The sequence below is a fragment of the Salvia hispanica genome, chromosome 1, assembly GCF_029641045.1.
Source record: "Salvia hispanica isolate PSC_SH4W2 chromosome 1, Shi_PSC_v1, whole genome shotgun sequence".
NCBI lineage: Eukaryota > Viridiplantae > Streptophyta > Magnoliopsida > Lamiales > Lamiaceae > Salvia > Salvia hispanica.
This window is the reverse complement of record NC_142692.1, coordinates 62,293,181-62,316,715: the sequence shown is the minus strand read 5'-3', so window position 1 is coordinate 62,316,715 and position 23,535 is coordinate 62,293,181. Positions and strand designations below refer to the sequence as shown.

Here is a 23,535-nt window from a genome sequence, read left to right as displayed (position 1 = left end):
TCGATTTCAAATGATTACAATGACTCCTAGTTATAATGCTAATAATTAACTTAATGAACAAGAAAACAAAGATACGGAAAAGAGATGAGAATCCCTAAACTATCTAAACAAAATATGGAATAGGCTCGTATCAGCCGCATACATCTTAAGAATCTTATTATTCTACCCTTACAAAAACATAAAATTTTGGTCTTTTGGTTTTAAGATGATTTCCCAAATGGTTCTTTATGCCAAAAAAATGCGTCCCATAAGAACAAAGAACTCATGCGTGGCATCGTCAGTACTATGCAAAACAATATACATAAATTATATTAACACAACTTTAGATAAATCAACAAAAACAAAATGTTGGAAAAAAAAAACGATGAATCAACACTTACTGTGAATCAGCAATTTTAATCTATATAAGTTGAGAATTGTCATGGGTGATAATCTTTCTGAGAGTCAACAATTGCGCGAATAATATCTATAAAAAAATAGAAGCAACAACAATTTTAAAAATAAATAATGATATTATAATTTAGAGATATTTAAAAAATGCCAAACAGTGCATCCTTTGAGACAATGTTAATACGCAAATAATAATAACAATAATAAATAAGGATATAATTGCAACAGTAGTACTCAAATAGGGAGTACTAAAGAGTGACTCTACATCAGTTTTTTTATCTGCTTGATTAGATCATTTGTTTTAAATGAATATATAAAATTTGAAAATTTGGAGTCGTTGACTTCAGATATCGGTGTTTTAGAGCACATAGTAATTGCGAATTCATGATCAGCTTGATTAGATCAATTGTTTTAAACATGGCTTGAATCCTAGTGCCCTACATGGAAAAAATAAACAATAATGGTTTTAGATAAATAGCTAAAAAAATGTAATAAGATAAGAAACGAAACTCATACCACACGGTTGTGGAAAACACATTCCAATGAGATTACGTTGGAGTTGTCTCCACGTTTAATGAATTCATAAACACACACGTACCGCATCGAATGGCTGACAAAGTATTGCTAAGATGTAGATCGTCAACGAAAGTGAATCTATTGTTTCAACAAATTCTTATTTTTGCAGAATATTTGTGATGCAACGAGGAAAGACAAAAAGAAGTGAATTATAATCTTGCCCATGCTACATATTTATAGACTTCCAATATTGAAGAGTCCTACTATTTTGGATGTTACAAACCCTATGAAAATAGTAATTGTGAATTCATGATCTATAATAGGTGTATGTACCCGATTTTTTCTTTAAAAAAAATGGCAAATAGTAACAATTGAACCTTCCATAATTTGGTCACAAAACTTATTTTGTAAATTGCAGGGAAACGTGCCTTCAATCCTAGTGCCCTGCATGAAAATATAAACAAGAGGGAACATCTTTTTTTATCCACGAACTTTGCCAAAGTATTATTTTAAGTCCGTGAACTTTGAAAATATCATTTGAGGTCCACCAACTATGGATTAATATCATTTGAAGTACTTTTTTACTATTTCCAAGTTTTTCTGGACGAAAATACCCTCAATATTCAATACCTTAAAGGGTATATATTTTTAATAAACTTATCATATACTCATATTTTTTATAAATATCTTTACAATATATTTTTTACGAATTTTCTAAATATAGTTTGACCTTCAATATTGTCACTTAATTTTGTGACATGCAAGTAAAATTGCTTCTTCAATTTTTTATATTAAACAATTTTAAAATTGAATAAAGAACTTTTCTTTAATAATAAAAAATTGAATAAGAATCTTTTCGTGCATGTCACAAAATTAAGTGATAATATTGAATGTTAAATTATATCTAGAAAATTCATCAAAATATATAGTAAAGATATTTATAAAAAATATGAGTATATGATAAGTTTATTAAAAATATATACCCATAAAGATATTGAGGGTATTTTCGTCCAAAAAAATTTGAAAATAGTAAAAAAGTACTTCAAATGATATTAATCCATATTTGATGGACCTCAAATGATATTTTCAAAGTTCACGGACCTAAAATGATACTTTGGTAAAGTTCGTGGACCAAAAAAGATGTTCCCTCTATAAACAATTAATGGTTTTAGATAAATAACTTGAACAACGTAATAGGTAAGAAACGACACTCGTATCACGCGGTCGTGTGAAACATATTCTAAGTAGTTTACATTGGATTTGTCTCCATGTTTAATGAATTCATAAACATGCACACACCGGACTCGAATGATCGACGAAGTACTGCTAGTCTGTAGATCGTTAAAGAAGGTGAATTCCATGATTTCAACACTATCTTTTGTAGAAAATTTATGATGCAATGAGGGAAGACAATGAAGAAGTAAATTATAATCTTGCACATGCCAAGTATTTATAGACGTAGATGAGTCCTCCTATTTTGGAAAGAAATAGTAACAGAGAAAACAAATAACAAAGAATGATGTTTAATGAGTATAAACTGAAATTATTATGATAATAAATATTCACAAATCAATTGAAGTTTGTAACGGTAGTAACTGCCTTTGAAATGCATAATCATTTAGTAATAGTAGTATACTAAAATATATTTTAACTTCTCTAAATTTGTTAAATGGTCAATTTATAAGGGTCGTAGCTGTGCGATGCACGACGGAATATAAATGAATAGTTTTTAATCATTATAAGATCCAAAAATAAACTGATATTGGTCGACTCATCGAGATCCAATAATAAATATTCACAAATCAATTGAAGTATATTTTACAATCAAAATTATAAAATAAACCCGAACTATAAATTTAGTCGAGAAAAACTCTCTTTCCGCAAGACAAATTACATCACGGTTAGTGATCTCGAACTAATGTATTATCTCCAAAGACGAAAGGACTTTCTCCTAATGTATATAACATCTCAAACCCGCTAGGCACCGATGAACTTGATGGAGCTTCAAAAATTGAGCAATACAACGTTCCTAAAATAAAATCATGTAATAATATTATTCAATTGAAAACCGTCTATTGGCACAATCATAAAAGCTTTAAATTAAAATTCAATATTTGATTACTTTTGGAATTATAACATAAAACGTTATCTACCAAATTTGATAATTATTATAATATAATATTCCCGGGATGTAATCAATTGCTAACTAATTACCAATTCTAAATTAAGACCAATTTTCAATCATTGGATTAGAAGATCTTATGGTTATAATAATGTCAAGTGTAATATATTTTAAATTTAAATAATTATTAATTAAATTAAAAGGGTATTAATGTCAAATCCTATATGTAGTAATTATAACTAACTACTTTCTCTCTCCTCAAAATCATCTCAAATATTTAAATTTACGTAACTCTCTCAGTTTAAATTATTTTTTCGCAAAAAATATATCAAATTAAAGATAATTTAATAAGGATTCCAACGAGATCTCAATTACATATGTTCCGACGATGTTCGGGTGATGAAATTTGATAAATTATATTTCAATTTTCGTACATGTTGATAAGCAGCTTTTATCAACAAATGCAACAAAAAATCTCAATATATTGTAGGCAAAATCTCAATATTATGCATGTCCAATCTCAATAAAAATGTGTTGATATTTTCTTGTCCTTGTATTGATATTTTAATGTCATATTGTTGATATTTGTAATACACAATGTTGACACCCACGAAAATTATCATATGATAACATAATGACGATATTACCTTTTTGTTGATATTTTGTCTACTATTTATTGAGGTTTGTGAGCTTTAATCTCATCCACTCATTTTAAAATCCAAGGGTGGAGATTTAGCCTTGATTTTGGATTAGGGTGCTATAAGCATTAGAATATGACCCTAATATTCCCATATCAATTTAAGTTAGTAACGTTAGTAACCTATTTTTTCTTAAATAGAGTCGTAACTGTATTGACTTAGTATGTTTAAATTATGCTTAAAATTTATAAATATTTAAATTCATACCCAAAATTTATAAATATTCAAATTTATATCCAGATTTTATAAATATTCAAATTTAAGGCCAAAACTCGCCTTTTATATATACTAGTGTTAGCCCACGTACGATGCACGCCGGAATATTTTTTCATCATACGATTTTAAATTATAAATTAATTAATTAAAACAATCCTTCGTATCTCTCTACTGAAAAATGCAAATCACAATATATACACGATGTACTCTAACTATTGTAAGAAATATCGAGATAAAATTCTCGAGTTAAGAATTTGTGATTCTTCCCTCTCTAGGAATTGTAAGAAATATTGGAATAAAATTCTCGAATCATATATACAGGTGGTACTCTATCTATTGCAATCAAAAGAAAAAAAACAACAATAAATAAAATGAAAATTAAAACACTTTATTCTGCTTTTGCTTCAATTTTATTTTGTTCTCGATCGGTTGTTTTTCTAATTTTTTTTTGTTTTGTTTTGATTAAATTGTCTAGTGGAGAATAGTCTGTTTAACAAAATTTAATCAGTAATGTTCAACGTACTAATCAGTAATCAATTTTCTGACCGAATTTGCCCAAACAATATATCATGGATCCTAGGTATAACCAAAAAGAACCACTATGATTATTAGAAAAGTGGAGCCAAGATGCACAGAAACAATATAGAAAAGTGGATAAATAATACTCCCTCCGTCCCGCTTTAATAATCTTATTGACTTTTTTGCCCTTTTTTTTAAAAATGATAAAAAATAGTTATAGAGGAGAAATGGTAAATTAAGAGAGATAATAATATAGAGAAGAGTCTTATCTAAATTATTGTCTCTCTTACTTTACCATTTCTCTACTTTAACTATTTTATATCATTTCTACAAAAATAGAACAGAAAAGTCAATGGGACTGCTAAAGCGGGACGGAGGGAGTATAACTATGTAAGATTAAAAATAGAAAAATATATATAAATAACAATTAAATAAATATACTATTTAAAATGGAACCAATACAAACACAATTATTTGGACAACGAAAAAGAGAGTATCAAGTGTTGATACTTTTTGAAAACTATATTTAGAACAATCATTCATATCTCTCTATTGAAAAATGCAAATCACGATATATACACGATGTAACTATTGTAAGAAATATTGAGATAAAATTCTCGAGTCAAGAATTAACAATTCTTCCCTCTCTAAGAATTGTAAAAAATATTAGGATAAAATTCTCGAATCATATATACACGCAGTACTCTAACTATTGCAATCAAAAGAAAAAAACAAAAATAAATGAAATGGAAATTATAATAAAAATTATATAAAATAAACTGAACTATAAGTCTAGTTGAGAAAACTCCTCCTTACAAATTACATTACGGTTAGTGATCTCGGATTGACGTATTATCCCCAAAGATGAAATCCTCCTAACGTACATAACATCCCAAACCCGCTAGGCACCGATGAACTTGATGAGACTCCAAAAATTAAGTAATACAATGTTCCTAAAATGTACAATAAAATGTTGACAACTTGAGAGAGAATGAAAATGTTATTGTTGGTGTGTGATTCATCCACACTCTATGTCTTTTATAGGCACAAAATTAGTCCATGAGAGATCATGGAATTAAAACATCATAAATTATAAAATTAAAACAATAGAGGTTTCAAAATTTGACTTTTCTTATTCATTTTTGTTGTTATTAGTCATGGATTAAAAGTTATCCTATTTAAAGATTTGTAACTGCTTATGATTGGCCGTTACTACACATTGTATACCTGCAATAATTTATAATTAATTTTTAAATAATAACTGAAAATTTATAGTTTTATACTCAATCACCCATAACTCATAAATATTCATATTTAAACTTCAAAACTTATAAATATTTCAAAAATAATGACTGAACGGATTTATAAGTACCACATATCATATATTTGTAATCCATTAAAAAATGAAAGACCTTATCTTAAACTTTTCACTTGTCCCATTTATTTTTAAAAAAAAAATAAGGGTTAAGATTATAAAATAAAATTTAAAAAATTTGCTAAACGTTATTATGTACATTAAATACAAATAAAATAGTTGTCTGTTCCAATTTAAGTATTTCCTAATTATTACATACAGTGTGGTTTAATTTTATTGTATAATAATGTTCCTGAAGAGACTTTAATTTCTTTGAAGTTTTTAACTTACACATTCATCATTTATGCTCTTAATTGATTAAGTACACAATAGTTATAAATATTCAAATTTACGTCAAAACTTATAAAAATTCAAAATAAGACCAAAACCCGCCTTTTATATATGTGTAGATAGATATAGATATAGATATATAGGGTCATATTCTAATGCTTATAGCACCCTAATCCAAAATCAAAATCAAATCTCCACCCTTAGATTTTAAAATGAGTGGATGAGATTAAATCTTACGAATCTCAATAAATAGTAGACAAAATATCAACAAAAGAGTAATATCGTCATTATGTTATCATATGATAATTTTCATGGATGTTTTTTTATATCAACATAGTGTATTACAAATATCAACAATATGACATAAGAATATCAATACTAGTACAAGAAAATATCAATACATATTTATTCAGATTTTTATATGGTTTTATTGAGATTTTTTGATGTATTTGTTGATAAAAATCTGATTATCAACATTTACGAAAACTAAAATAAAAAATGTCAAATTTCATCATCCGAACGTCGTCGGAACATATGCAATTGAAATCTTGTTGGAATTCTTATAAAATTATCTTTAATTTGATATATTTTTAGCGAAAAAATAATTTAAATCGAGAGAGTTACGTAAATTTAAAGTTTTAAGATGATTTTAATGAGAGGGAATTGACATTAATACCCTCTAATTTTATTTATTAATTTTCTTAATTAAAAAATATAATTCACGTGACATTATTTCAACCACTAGATCTTTTAATCTAATAGCTAAGATTTAGTCTTAGCTTGGGATTGCTAATTAGTTAGCAATTGATCACTCCCCTATATATATATAGAGAGAGAGAGAGTTGTGATCAATGTCGAACCAATTTTAAAGACCGAACTAGAGACCAAATTTGGGCCATTAGATCTAGTTTTTTTGATGAGATGTGCTGCTGTGAAAAAAAAATTCGGCTTCATTACAAGCCCATTTTACTTCATTATATAGGTTTATTACTTCATTCTGTACTTCAAATGCTTCTACACATACTTCATTCCAATAATTTATTACATTATTCCATGTGTTTATTAAACCATATTAGCGTCATGGCGTTGGTGATAGATATTGTAGAGAGAAAGAACGGCACGCGACGGCGAAACCACATTTAAGTACTGGAATGAAGTAAAAACCTACTGGAATGAAGTAAAAACCTACTAGAATGAAGTAAAAACCTACTAGAATGAAGTAATATATTCTGGAACGAAGTTAAATCTTCGTAACATGTTAGTATGACTTATTTACCTTCAGATGAATTAAAATAGGCTCGTGATGAAGGCGAAAATAATTTATAAATTTATGTATCTTTTCCATAAAAAATTAGATCTAAAAGTCCTAATTTGGTAGGTTTCGATGGTTTGGTCTTTAAAAGTGGATTTGTGGATAATAGGACTCTATATGTATATATATAGATACTGCATAGTAGGAAATCGTGATTTATTTCACTACTTCAGTTGGACTGTGAGTTTCTCAACGGAGAACCAAGCTCATATATAATTCAATAATCGGCATCAAATTGATAGCTGATAACCAATTATCAATTCAGTTATCAATAACAATAACAGATTCAATTTATCATTTACAAATATTTTAAATTAAAACATTTATCTATTTTAATATCTTCTAAAATTTTACTCCCTCCGTTCCATAGTAATAGAGACGTTTCTTTTCGACACGGAGATTAAGAAAAATTGTGTTAGTGAGTTAAGTAAAGGGAAAATAAAGTGGAAAATGAAAAATGTAGAGATATGGAGAGAGAAAAAAAAAGAGAGAGTAAAATAAGTGTGAAAAAATGTATTGACTTTTACTATGAAGGAAAATGACTCTATTACTCTGGAACGTACTAAAATAGCAAAATGATTCTATTACTATGGAACAGAGGGAATACTATTTTTTAAATTTGGAGTGGAAGATGCCTCATTATACATATTGGAAACATTGTACTAGAACCTTAAAGCTTTTATGCAGTTGGCTACAGTCAGGATTTTCAATCGAGTGATGTTGAATAACTACATTATGACCAGCGATAAAATTAAAATAACAAAATTTTGATGTATTTAAGACTGATTCAATGTAGTCAGTTCTCCTTAAAAGCATCAAATCTTATCGGTCCATTGTACCCTTTTTTATTAAATCTGTTTTTTATACTCCATAAATAACTTATGATATTAAAAAAAAATACTTCAATTATATTAGTAAGAGCATCGATAATGGGGCGGACGATGCGACGGACGATGCCTAGACATATACTTTAAATGTCAATTGTACTATAATCTCATGAACTTGTGCACAGGCATATACTTTAAAGGTCGGATCTCTACTATGTTAGTACTATCATTTAATGATTTAATGTATTGTTAATTATAATTATGAGATTAATGAGACTTATCAATTTTCAGTTGTATTTGATCATGAATTTTGATGTTACCCATTCCCTTAATTACTCTAATTATCACAAGAATATAAAAAACACTTCAAAATTTATGTTAGCTATTAAAAACTTTTCATTACACGAAACACGTTAAACACACCTTTTACATGCTAAAAGATACACAAGAATTATTATAAAAAATGTGAATTCAATATAGTAGTAATAAATAGCATTAAAAACTTTTCAAAGTAGTAATGTACTTGACACGATTTTTACTTTTTTGCAATAATTATTTAGTGATTAATTTGATATTCGTAGGTGACAATTTCTAAAAATCACTATATATATCTATCATTTGTTACAATGTCATAACTAATATGGAAAAATAAAAACAAAAAATTCATATTATGCACTAAAAAATAAAATCTATGAAATAATTTTATAATAACTCCAATAACATTGATGTTATTTCTCCAAATGTATATATAGATTTTCAATTAAAATACCATATAAATATTTTATTTGAAGATATATAATATAAAAGTTAACTGGATAAAAAAGCACTGAGCTGGTAGAACTAAACAAATAGATAACTAAATAAATAAATAAATACTAAATATATGAATTAATTATAAAAATACAAATTCAAGATAAAAACACAAAAAAAAAAAAAAAAAAAAAAACTCCAAAGTTTACAAAAGAGGGGTGCCGCCTCTTCTCCAAATCCAATTTTCAATTCTTAACTCCTTCATCTTTATAATTTTTCTTCCAGATGTCTAATCAAATCTTGTAGCTTTAATTATGTCATTCCCAATTGTCACCTTCATATAAAGCCAACGTGATGAGACTGAAAAAAAAGCATGAGAAAGAATTGAATAATAACAGTCAGCCCAGATATACCAAGCATCCACCAACGCATCCACCAACATGTAACTAAAACCTATTATACCATCACAAAGTAGATATATAAGTTGAATAAAAGAGATCATATATCAACACAGAACAATGGTTAGAAAGCTAAAACATCCAACAATTAAACTATATCTAAAAGTACACATGAGATGAGGAGAAATAGTTTAAAAATAGTTGCATACTTGCATTAGTCATCAATTTCTTGAGCACGAGATATCCAAGTTTCTGCAAAACCATCACCATAAAGCCAAATCTATACAATATTAGAAGCCCTTGGAATTCTGCTCCTCCTACTCACTCCACTTAATCAATGACATAGTAAAACCTCCCGCTCACTCCAATTAATTATATGTTTAATGGCCTTTAAATTATACATATTTAATTTAATATATTTTTTAAAATTAAATGGCAATCTTGTAAATTTTTCCAAAACTGCGCTTTTATATATTGTATAGATTGCAAATTCAACTAAGACACATAATAAAGCGTGAAAGTGAAAAATTAGTCAAATAAAAAACAAATCAGAATAATTAGTGAAAGAGAAACGGGCGTGTGATTCTTGATTAATAATTATAAGACTGAATATTGTGAAAACCAAAAACATAATATCACTAAAATTAATGGTTAGGGGTAATAGAGTAAAAACATTTAAGCATTGAATGACACGATTAAATTATTAATATTACTTTTATACATATTTATGAAAATATTCTTTTATAGCCGGCCACATTATAATAGCATAGCTTTATCCTTTTCAATAATATCCAAAATCCATTTAGTACCCAATAACGAAAATGTCACGAGGGCTTCAATTTTAAGAGCCTTCTTCTCTCTATCCAAGAGGAATAACGAAAATGTCACGAGGGCTTCAATTTTAAGAGCCTTCTTCTCTCTATCCAAGAGGAGTTGGATCGACTGCGATGCCACTTTATGAGGGAGTTGGATGTCCTGCTATGGTAAAAACACATTAGGGGATGCTATGGTAATAATACATCGACGTTTTGTGCCAAATTTTACAAACTTTAACCGCACTAATAAGTCACTAACTAAATATATCCAATACATGTCGCACGCACTAACTAATCCATTGTATTTCGGTGATTTAAGTTGAACAATAATTTTATTTAAATAATGATTCATAAGCTACTCATTAAAATATATATGGATTACTTACTAATTAAAATTTCAGAATCTTATAGTATTAAATTGAATGCTCATTTAAATTTTATTTAAAATAATAATTAAAGCTGACCGGTTGCAATTAGTAGTTATCAGTTCTAGTTATAATTTATTTTAACAAAAAATTTATCAAATTTTAAAAAGTGATTATGTATTTAAATTTATAAATCTCATTTATAATATTACACTAAAAGTTAATTTTAAAAAATAATTGAAATCCCTTAGTATTTTCTTTAAATTACAGTAGTAACTAATTAATAGCTCATACTCTGGTACTCCCTCCGTTCCATAATTTTTGTCATATTTTGACCGGGCATGAGTTTTAAGATATGTAATGAAAAATGAGTTGAAAAAATTAGTGGAAAACGAGTTCTGCTTTAATATATTAGGTTGATATTAAAATGTGAATATGAATGAGTAGGTGCAATATGACGTCCACTACAAAAAATGGTAAAAAGTGAAACGTGATAAATTTTGTGGGACATACGGAAATGAAGAAATGTGACAAACTTTCTATGACGGAGGGAGTAATTTAAGAGATAATTGCCACTTTATTTTTATTGACTTCTTGATGCTCTCATAAAATTCAAAATTTAAATCTAAATCATAATTTTTAATTTTTTTAATTGTCTCAAAATACATAAAATGGAAGCTAATATGAAAAAAAAAATCAAATATGATTGATTGATAATGTTGATATATAAAAAATGTTGTGATTTTGTTGCCATAATATATTTTTTTTATTTTTCCATTATAATTTCAACTTTTACCATCATGAGATAATTGAAAAAACTGAAATGTTTTAGTATTAGAGTTTTAAAGTTATGAAATTGGCCAAATTCAACGAATAACTATAATTTAATAACTATTATCACTAAATTTTAAATATAAATGTGTTTTCAAATTTGATAAATTTTTAGTCCAAAACAGATTATAGATAAAATTTTAATTACTAAAAATGAATATCAACAAGTTGTTGTTATTATTATTATTATTATTATTATTATTATTATTATTATTATTATTATTATTATTATTATTATTATTATTATTATTATTATTATTATTATTATTATATAAGTAAAATCACTAACCAATAAATTTTTAAATACTCTGATTTCATCAACCGTATGGATGGTAGAGTAGGGCAATATTAAAGCTAAATCATTGATAAAATTTATGCCTACGGCCTACATGTATACCACCGTGGCAAGTGTAAGATGAATCAAAATTTAAATACTGAAAATATGGAGTTAGTGCAGTATGTACTAATGCTACTTTGAAAAGAGTTAAAGTTTATAAAATTTGGCACAAAACGTCGACATATTACTACCACAGCAGCTCCTGCTGTGTTTTTACCACATCAGGGGATTCAGCCCCCCCTTATGAGATGGGGAGCCCATGGTTTTACATTCATCTAAGATGGAACAAATGATGGAATCGAAATTGAGCCCATGTGGATCAACTCCGAACTCCGTATATAATTGTGGAGTTATTGTTGATAATTGATAATTTGATATGATTCGTTGAAAGAGGAAAGAGGAATAAAGAAGATTATTGACAAATTGTGGTAGTTTAGCTGACGGCGTGTGAAGTGGATTTATTGGGAAAAATGTGTTGCAAGTTTGAAAATATGTTGAAAGTTCAAAAATGTGTTATTGTCTTCTCAACGTGCTTAGGGAAAGACGTAGAAGCAACGTATTAGAGAATAGAGATGATATTTTGGAACTCTATTTAAGCTTAGGGCAGACAATTTGTAATACGATACGATAATACGATACGGTCCCGCACGGAGTTAACACGACATGAACACACACGTTTAGGATTTGGGTCCTTATATGGTCGACACAATAAGAACCCGAAGATAACGGGTTGGGTTGGGTTAGTGTTATACGTTAAGAAATAAATAGTTACTTTTTATTAATTAAAAAATTATTAAACTTTTTAGTTATTTTTGTTGATTAAAAAATATTATACTACCTTTGTCCCTGAAAATTTGATACATATTACTATTTCGGTCCGTCCCTGAAAATTTGATACACTTCACTTTTACCATTTTTGGTAGTGGACCCCATATTCCACTAACTCATTCCTACTAACATTTTATTATACAACTAATACTTTAAAAGTAGGACCCACATCCCACCAACTTTTTCAACTCACTTTCCATTACATTTCTTAAAACCCGTGTCGGGTCAAAGTGTAGCAAATTTTGGGAGACGGAGGTAGTACTTTAATTTTAGTTAATTAAAAATATATTATACTTTAATTTTATTAATTAAAAATATATTAATTAATTTTTTATGAATTTTAAGAAAGAATATGCTTTAATTTTATTAAAATTAATTTTCTTAATTATTTAATTTTATTATTTAGATTTAATATTACTATACTTTAATTTTATTATTTTGATTAAGAAAATAATTATTTTAAGTTGGTAACTTTTTATTTTATCGTGTAATATCATGTTTAAATCGTATAACAACATCATGTTTTAGTCGTTATCGTGTCACATCAAGCTAACTAACTATCGTTAACAAAGGGTTGACTTTTGTTTGGATACACGATAACGCGCACGAATCCGACACGAACCTGTTGGGTTGGGACACTGATATGAGCATATCTCCTAAAATATTCCCCATATCTATTATTTAGTTAGTCATTGATTTCCCATATATTTTCATATATTATTAGGATCTTTATTTTCTTGTTTCCTAAGTCAGAGTAGTTTATAAATAGGAGATATTGTATTCTTCTATGACATTGAAGAAACATAATTATCTTTTTATTTTATATTTATGCTTTTATCGTAACATTCCTGGTTTGATCGACCGGCAAAGCTCCGGCGACTACCTTTTATTCCATAATTTGACGCCGGATTGATCGACGGGCAAAAGCTCCCACGACATTCGACGCGAATTATTCGAGGTAAGGAACTTCATCCTTAACAATTTGGTGCTTTCATCGTGATCTCTTCCTCCGAATCATCGTCAACATGTCGTACACCTACACCGGATATCAACTCCGGCAGGCGGATTACCACCCATGGCAGCCTGCACATCAACCCCCACACCATCCGATCAGAGCGTTAGATCAACAACCACCACATCCACAGGATGGGCGACTCCACCAACAACACAATCCCTACCAAGCCCGTCAGCCCACTTCATGGGATCCGCCATGGCTGCGCCAGGAAACTGCATATCAGCAACCATCGTCCTACGAGCCAGTTCTGTACTCTCCACCACCGCCCACTTGTTGGGACCCGCCGTGGTTGTGCACGCAGCAGGGATACTCACCGTATGATCAGCCACTGCCCCTTGACCCTAATTCACGTTGGAATCAGCACTGCATAACACGTGAAACAGCGGCGCAGCCGCACACCTTTGACAGTGGGTGTTCCACTAGACAGCCCACCTCTTGGCAGCCTTGTCCAGCCACCACCACGGCAAATCCGATTCTCACACAACTTTAACAGTTGTTGGAAGCGTGCTACAGGATGGAGTCTCGCCTTGATGCAGCTGACCGACGCATCGACAACATGCTTCCTCCCGAGCAGCCTGAACCTGCCCAGCCCTACGGCTCCCAAACTTTTGGGTCTGGGGACCTCGTTCAGCACCTTCCTCCATCAGGAAATAGCAAGGCTTCGCTCGAGCCGCCATATGCTACGTCGCAAAATACGCTATCAGCACTTCTTCCTTGGCAAGTGGAATATCGCTCGTCGGCTTATGCTCTGTCCAAGACTTCAGATGGGGATGTTTTGGAGTGTAATAAGAAAGAGAATTTGATTCTTAACTGTGATCGAGTCGAGCAAGGATTTGATGATTCTTCGGAGAAGATTCTACATTCTTCTTCTCGTTTTTATGGCGTTGAAAAGGTTGATATTGATGGGAATTTGGAAGCACAGGAAAATGATGCGAGGGAATTGAAATCTGTAGAGGGAAAGAAGTCAATTTTGATTATAAAAGATAAATTTGTGCATATGTGTGTTGAAGAAGATGAAGCTCCGCCTGATAATGGAGTAAGACATGCCCACGGTTCGTAAACCGGCGGTTCCGGTTCGGAACCGCCGGTTCCGGTTTCACGAAATGTGGAACCGGAACCGAACCGTGAGGCTTTTTGACGGTTCCGGTTCCGGTTCCAAAACCGGCGGTTCCGGTTCCGGTTCCGAACCGCCGGTTTTCGTACGGTTCTCACGGTTCCGGTTCGGTTTTGGCGGTTCCAACGGTTTTTTTTTTTTTTTTTGCTTATATAATTTGGAATTTTGGATTTATACAATAAATTGGAACAAGACAATGGATAATTTAAATTGAAATAAGACGAATAAGGTGAAAATCATATCAATTTTATTGAATTTGAGTTGTAACTTGTAACGGACAACAATACATTACAATAATACAATTGTCAATACATTACAATAATACAACAATGTGATATAATTTACAAGTGTCGTCGGAACATAAATAAAAAAAACCATGAAATGGGGGGAAAAAGGAAAAAATTGAAAAGGGCTTGAACTCAACTTAAACTTTCAAAGTTAAACTTTTCAAATTTAAGTTGAGTTGCCTACGTATCCACAATTTTATTGAGGAATCAAAGCCCACGTAGTTCTCTTACCTTGCTTACCTTTTTGGCCGGCCGTGCTCGCCGTTCACCGCCCCCCCGTCATTGATATTGTTGAGCGCCTTCGCTTCCGACCTCGTCATCGGTGGAAAACTCTTCACCATCACTCTCTACACGAAAGTCGAAATCCGGCTCTTGTGCTCTCATGTCCGCCTTTGCCCAATCATCAAGTAACATAGTGGCTTCCATGTTTTTGGCGGAGAGATTGCTCCTTTTGTCGTCTAGGACACAACCGCCGACACTAAAAGCTTGCTCCACGGCGACGGTGGAAGCGGGAACGGCGAAAATCTCCTTAGTCATTATCGAAAGTATCGGAAACTCTTTGTCATGTGTTCCCCACCAATCAAGGACGTCAATTTGTTGAGTAGGGGGACCTGGATTTTGAAAAATAGAGCGTGATTCCAAATATATATCTAACTCACTAGTAGCTCTAGTCCTATTGGTTGTAGCACCGTATAGATCTTGCAATTGTGATACTACGTCGGGATCAATCATGACATTGCTATAATTCCCGCCACCAAAATCAAATGTCGAAGGACTAGGAGGAGCACGTACCTGGTGAATGGTGTTATATCGCATTTCATATTCCCCGAAGAGAGCACGAAGCGCACTATCTAACCTTAGTTTGATTTCTTCAACATTCGGAAGATTTAGTTCGAAGCTTTCTCCTCTTGTCAAGCCCATTTCGCGAAGTTGAGAAAAATCCAAATCGTGCAAACAACCATAGTACATGTCTAAAATTTTATGCACACCATGCAACTTCCACTTTGGATCCAAGCATTTTGCAATCAAGAACACATTTGGAATACGCGCAAAATATTTCAACCATTTTTCAACCATATAAAACAAAATAGCCTTCAACTCAATGAATTGAGTATTTTTCACACATGTCTTAAAACCAATTGCCACATACATGCAATGCTCCAAAACGCGCACAGAAGTAGGATAATAAACACCGGATAACTCAACAGTGGCATTTTTGAAAGCTTGGAATAATCGAAACAAATCCATGCTGTGGTCCCAACAAGAGGGTATCAAAAGCAAATCAGAAGGAACATGCGGGCAAGTTCTAAAAAATTCACATAAATACTCAATGTGGTTCAAAGTCGACTCCAACATATCGTACGTCGAGTTCCAACGAGTTGAAACATCCAAACGAAAATTGGTGTACCTGCACTGCTTGCTATGACAATATTTCTTCCAAGCTCTACCAATAGGAGCTTTGTTATGAATCAATTTAACAACAGTTCTAATAGGATCAACATACTTTTGCCACAAATCGATCGCATCTTGAACACACAAATTCAAAATATGAGCAATACATCGCACATGAAAATATTTGCCATCAATAACAGGAGAACATGCACTGATGAGATCATCTATACTAGCAGTGTTAGCACTTGCATTATCAAAACCAACAGAAAAAATTTTATTGATCAATTGAAATTCATTCAAAACTTGAATGATCAATTGAGCAATTGCTTGTGCAGTGTGTGGTGCGGGAAATTCCCGAAATGCAATCAAACGTTTGTTCAATGTCCAACTATGATCAACGAAATGCACAGTAATGCCTATATATGAATTTTTGCAAAAACAATCAGTCCACACATCAGAGCAAATCGAAACTTTATGACCCAAGTTAACAATAAACGTACCTAATTGCACCTTCTTTTCCATGCATTGTCTAACAACAGCTCGAGTCATAGAAGTTCGACTCAATTTTCTTGCAGCGGCATTATAAACTTGTCGCATACTCGACTCAAAAGCATCGTTATCAAAAGCATTGAATGGAAAATGTTTCATCACAGCAAATCTAGACATCACATTAAGAGCATTTTTATGATCATATTTTAAAAGAGTATTGCTACACATACCTGATGTTTGGGATGAACCCGTCCCACTCCCGGTCCCGCCTCCATGTTGAAAGTTGAGTTGAGTTTGGGTTGGAGCGATACCAAACTCGACCGGATGCGCTTTCTCCATGTGACGGGTAAATGTACCATATCCTCCACTCTTTCGTAATGTGTATACGTTTTCACAATAGTTGCAATACACATTAAAAGTGTTCGGATCGGTACTATCTCGTACCTTCTTGAAATGTTTGACCATGATATCTGAGGTTAAAGTCCTTTCAACTGGTTTAGGAGGTTGAGGAGGATGTCCACGACCACGACCACGACGACTCCTTGGTGGTGGGGGTGGGGGTGGCATTTCTTGTTGTTGTTCCTCTTCCGCCTCCTCCTCCTCTTCCTCCTCGTCATCATCGTCGTCATCAAGATTCACCGGGGTTGGAATTTGTTGAGAATAGGCACCGGGACCGGGAGCACCACTACCACTACCAACATAAGCATCGCCTCCATATCCACGTCCGCCTTGGGATTGAGAGCGGGAGAGAGCAATAGCATTGGCCATATCTTGCTCTTCTCGATTCTACAAAATAATATTTGTAGCGAAAATATCAAATAACAATATGAACAATAATGTAATGTAATTCATAATTAATAATATTAGTAGATAATAAATATTAACCTGCCACATATCCATGTTCCTTTGAGAAATCTCATCAATAACGGATTTTCGACTTGGCCTCTTGGACTTTCCTTTTCCCTTATCAATACGACCTTCTCGGGATGAAGACATCTTGATAGTTTATGGAATTATAGTAGAAATATGGACTTATAATTTTTTTTTGTTTTAGCAATTGAGAAAGACAACTTAAAGAACTATAGATCAAGTATAACAATGCGTAATATAAGAGTAGCACTTGAATAATTCAAATGAAAGCACAAATAGCACAATGAGAAATGGGAGACAAAGAGAGAGAATTGGGAGATTGAAGAGAGAAACTCTTATTAACACAAGAGTGGGGTAAATGTAAGTGAGGATAGAGGGGGGTATTTATAGATAAAAATTTGGGGGGAAATCTGAAATTGAATTCAAAATTCGAATTTAAAAAAAAAAAAAAAAAAAAATTTAAAACGGTCAAAAACCGCCGGAAACCGCCGGTTTTACACCCGAAACCGCCGGTTTGGTCAACAAACCGTCTGACCACCTGCACTCAACCATCCCATCGAAGCTGCAACGTGTCAGCCTTGTGTTCCGCGCCAAAACTGAAAACCGCCGGTTTGGCGGTTAACCGCCGGTTTTCACGGTTAACCGGCGGTTTTGGTCATAAACCGCCTGCAAAACCGCCTGAAAAAGCCGACCATCCTACCGAAAGCTGGCCGCCTCGAAAATCTCGCCGGAACCGTGAAACCGCCGGTTAACCGGCGGTTCGGAACCGTCCGGAACCGGCGGTTCGGTGACGGTTTCGGTTCATTAAATTTGGAACCGGAACCGGCCCGCGGTTCAAATTATCACGGTTCCGGTTCAAGATTTTTGTCACGGTTCCGGTTCGGAACCGGAACCGGCGGTTCCGGTTTCGCGGTTAACCGCCGGAACCGAAAACCTTGGGCATCTCTAAATGGAGTTTTGAATCCCCTAAAGAATTGGCTCAAGCTACTACCTGATGGGAGTTTGCCAAGCATTAACGTCTGTGCTGCAATTCTGAGGATTTTCTTTGATCTTCTAATTAGTTTGGATCAGTTTGGTCAAAGAGAACAATTGAAGAAAAATGACCTTGAAAAGGACATTATGTTTTTGTCTAAGCCGACTGAGGAGACCAGAAGCAACCAGAAAATTGCTCAAGAATTGGTTAACACATGGAGCCATCTAGTTTTCAACAAGAGTCCTCCCTCGGTGTATTTTTATGGGAATAATGAAGGGAGACCATCAACCATTCGGTATGCGTTTGATCCAGGAGGAGATATCTTGCCGAAGTTGTTGTTTTTGACTCTCTTTGTTGTGTCGTGGTTTCCACCTTGAGGACAAGGTGAATTTCAACCGTGGGGGAGTTGATACGAGCATATCTCCTAAAATATTCCCCATATCTATTATTTAGTTAGTCATTGATTTCCCATATATTTTCATATATTATTAGGATCTTTATTTTCTTGTTCCCTAAGTCAGAGTAGTTTATAAATAGGAGATATTGTATTCTTCTATGACATTGAAGAAACATAATTATCCTTTTATTTTATATTTATGCTTTTATCGTAACATTCCTGGTTTGATCGACCGGCAAAGCTCCGGCGACTACCTTTTATTCCATAATTTGACGCCGGATTGATCGACGGGCAAAAGCTCCCGCGACGTTCGACGCGAATTATTTGAGTTAAAGGAACTTCATCCTTAACAGACACGATAAGAACCCGATGATTTCGGTTTGGAATGGCTTTTGACCTTATTGGGTTGGGTCGATAATAGATTGATATAATAACGACCCAACCCACATGATTTGACCGCCATATTACAACCTTCCAAATATAAGAGAGATAATATTTTGGGAGTCTATATAACTTCAAAGCCTATCAAATATAAGAAAGATGATATTTTTGGGGTAAAGTTTAAAATATTCTTTAGTACTCCCTCCGTCGCACAAAAGATGTCACACTTTTCTTTTTAGTTTGTCCCACAAAAGATGTCACATTTCCTTTTTTGGAAAAAGTTCTCTCTCACATAAATATAAAAAATATATTTTCTCTCTCTATTTTACACACAAAACAAAACCTCCTAAAATTCCGTACCGTTCCATAAGTGTGACATCTTTTGTGGAACGGAGGGAGTATAAAATTATTAGAAAATTCAGATTTGTAGATTATTCTAGTAAAATGATATAGTACATAGAAAGAAACTCATCGTCATATTAATCTTTGTCTGCATACCGACGTTCCCATAGTACTATTAATCCCCCAGTGTGAGTATATATTCAGACGGTTTAGAGTTTGAAGTCTTGATTAATTTAAGCCATGATTCCTCTTTTAGCTATGGTTGTATCAAGCAATTGTTAGGAGATGGACTTGTTGTGACAGATGGTGAAAAATGGTCTAAGCTTAGGAAATTGTCTAATCATGCTTTCCATGGAGACTGCCTCAAGGTATTAAATAGTAGTAGTATACTAGTATACACTATTAATCATTTTTATCAAGAAGAGATAATTAATTTAATCCATGTCTGTTTATGTTGTTGAATAGGAGATGGTACCTGCCTTGGTTTCTTGTGTCGAAACCATGCTTGAGAAATGGAGTAGTTACCATGGTAAAGAAATCGAGGTCTGCAGCGAATTCAGGCTTCTTAGCTCAGATGTGATTTCTAGAACAGCTTTTGGAAGTAGCTATTTGGAAGGGAGAAAGATATTTGATATGTTGTCCAAACTTGGTGTCTTGATTTCCACAAATGTGTTCAAGATCGGACTTTTTGGCATTGGGTATGTTATATGTTTCTCTCATGCAAATAGTAATGCATCTAATCTGATCATGTGATAACTTTTTGGCATGGCAGAAGATTTATAAGAACACGGGATGACATCGAAGCAGACAAGACCGAGCAGTTGCTTCATGATTCTATCATGGAAATAGTAAAGAAGAGACAGTTTGAGGTTCAAAATGGCAAAGCAGACAGCTTCGGTAGTCATTTTCTAGGATCTCTCCTAAAAGGTCACCACGACAATGATCCGAAGAGCCAGATATCAGCAGCTGAGATCATCGATGAATGTAAAACCTTCTATTTTACTGGACAAGAAACAACATTCAGTTTACTATCATGGACCACATTTCTCCTAGCAATCCACACTGACTGGCAAGAGAGAGCCCGGGAAGAAGTGTTACAGCTTTTCGGTCAACAAAATTCCAACTCAGATGGCCTTTCCAGATTAAAATCTGTACAAAAGATTGATATTTTTGTCTCCCAAATACTCTAATAAGTGTGACATGTAATTTTGATACTACATGTTTGTTGATATGCAGGTTAACATGATATTATACGAAACACTGAGGCTATACACCCCGGTCACTAGTATTATAAGGAGAATAGGCATTAGAGTTAAGTTGGGAAAATACGAGTTTCCTGCAAATATGAAAGTTTCTATTCCGCCTCTAGCTATCCACCGGAATCCTGACATATGGGGTCAAGACGCTCACCTTTTCAAACTGGAAAGATTTTCTGAAGGGATGGCTAAGGCGACGAATGGTAACCCCACGGCCTTCCTAGGATTTGGGTATGGACCGCGAACTTGTCTGGGCCTCAATTTGGCGATCAGTGAGGCAAAGATAGCGCTCTCGATGATCCTCCAACGCTACAAGTTCACACTGTCACCGGAGTATGTTCACTTGCCTTTGATAGTCCTCACTGCTCACCCGGAGCACGGAGTTGGGATCTTGCTTCAGCCGCTTTAAAACAAGGCTAAACAGAGTTGTGTTGTACTACTTTTGCGTGAAAATATGTTGTTTTGCTTGATTTACAGACTGATATGTGAAGTATGACGCGAATAAGCGCGAGGAGATGGAAGTTAAATAATGTGGTGCATGGATGCATGCAACACTGAGAAACAGTGGATCAAATTAGCTATGTGCGCGGAGCGTGAGGGAATATAGTTAGTAGTTGGTTGTGAGCTTGTTGCAGCGTGTATATAAGCTGCTTCTTCATTATGTAATGCATGTTATTGAATTAATGCAAAATATCTCTTCCCCTTCCTCGTCCCGTAGTGCATTACGCATCGGTACACTCTCGGTCGCCATTCCGATCATGGTGACCCTGACTCCTTACCAAGTGGTATCAGTCCACACGATCCGGCTTCCGCCATGGTTGACACACGCTCTGGCGACGCGCGTCGCTTGGAGGAGATATTCACTGCTGCGATGGCTGATATAACGGCCAAGCTGTCCGACAACGATCGTCAGAGGGAGGATCTCGATAAGCTGCGAGATAAAGTTGATAATACACGCGATTTTCACTTTAAGGAGCTGCGGGGAGGAGTTTCTCGCGCTGCAAATGCAGCAAAATGAGCTGATGAATCGATTGCTGGCTACTGATGGTGGCGGCGCTGCGCCGGTGGGCGGTGGTGGTGGTCCACCACAGATGCCTTACTTTTCTACTCGTCAATCTAAGGTTGGATTCCCGATCTTCGCGGGGGGGGGGGGGGGGGGGGGATTTTGGCCCGCTAGATTATGCGCTGTAATCATTTCTTCGCGGTGGATCTGACACCGGCGGAGTCGAAGGTGCGGCTAGCGGTGATAAATTGCGAAGGTCGTGCCCTTCAATGGTTTCAAAATTGGTCTGAGTACTAGGACTGGAAGTGGGCGTCGTCCACTTTAAGGTAACACGGTCAGATCTATGCAATGCTTTGCAAAAGAAAAAGAAGAATTTCACAACCTAGATAAGCTTTGGCTACCTATCGTGAAAGGTTGCAATGTCAGTCCGCATATTTCTAAGTCTTACTGAAAAAAGATGACATTGCTGTGGTATAGCACTGAATGGATCTAACAGCAAGACGTGTCTTTATGCTATCTACTGAAAGACTAGGTCTTGATAAAATACTATTTCTTAATCTACATATGTTAGCATTGAGCATACGGTATTGATTATGCACTACTTTGACTTATCAAATGGTGCGGGTTTTTCGCAACCCAATAATCCTAATATATTGGGTAGTGGTGATAAATATCTAGCGGTGCTAGGATTTCTATTATGTTGAATCGTGCGCGAGGTGAGTCTCGTTTGATAATGTCCTCAAAAGGAGCTCGAACAAGGTTTTATTATTCGGAAAACTGGCCAGTTGGAGTTTTATTACTCTATGAATAATAAAATAAGTGTTTCTTGCTAAGTCTACTCTTGGAGTTAATAAGATATTAATTAATTAAGTCCATAGCAGCGATGACGAGAACGACGCAGCGGCAGCAGCGACGTTGTCACAGTTGCAGCAGCGGCAGAAGCGTCCTCACGAGCAGATGGACAGGAACGCGGCGGCGGCGGCTACGAATTTCGGTGGGAGCGACGTCACAACGTTTCGTCCCTTGACTTCGCTTTCCAAATTAAAATTAGGGTTTTTAACCCTTAGAATTATTTTTGGAAAGTATTCAAGATGAATTTGGAAATATGATTTGAATATATCTTTTGTGGATTTTTTATATATTATATGAGATTTAATTTATGAATTAAATCATGGATTAATTAGATTTTTTTTCCTTATTTATTGATTCATATGGATATTATTCCTAGTTGAATCCTAGTTATATTTGGAAAATAATAATCAAGTTTTTTTTTTTTATCTATATCCTATGGATTTATATGAATTTATTCCTATACGAATCCTAATTGGATTTAGATAATGATAATATTATTTTATTCTTATCCTATGAGTTAATATGAATTTATTCATAGATAAATTCTAGATGGATTTGAATAGTGATAAAATAATATTTTATTCTTATCTTATAG

General features: G+C 33.5%; 1 protein-coding gene and 1 pseudogene across 1 annotated transcript; both read left to right on the top strand.

Moving 5' to 3' along the window:
* Positions 1 to 18,855: 18,855 nt before the first annotated feature.
* Positions 18,856 to 21,494, top strand: LOC125220265 (cytochrome P450 CYP749A22-like). Its single transcript, XM_048122425.1, has 5 exons — positions 18,856 to 19,004; positions 20,086 to 20,197; positions 20,295 to 20,527; positions 20,602 to 20,980; positions 21,066 to 21,494. Exons 1-5 carry the CDS (start codon positions 18,856 to 18,858, stop codon positions 21,492 to 21,494), a joined length of 1,302 nt encoding a protein of 433 aa, XP_047978382.1.
* A 274-nt stretch (positions 21,495 to 21,768) lies between these two features.
* On the top strand, positions 21,769 to 22,385 carry LOC148934328 (uncharacterized; annotated as a pseudogene).
* Positions 22,386 to 23,535: the final 1,150 nt, after the last annotated feature.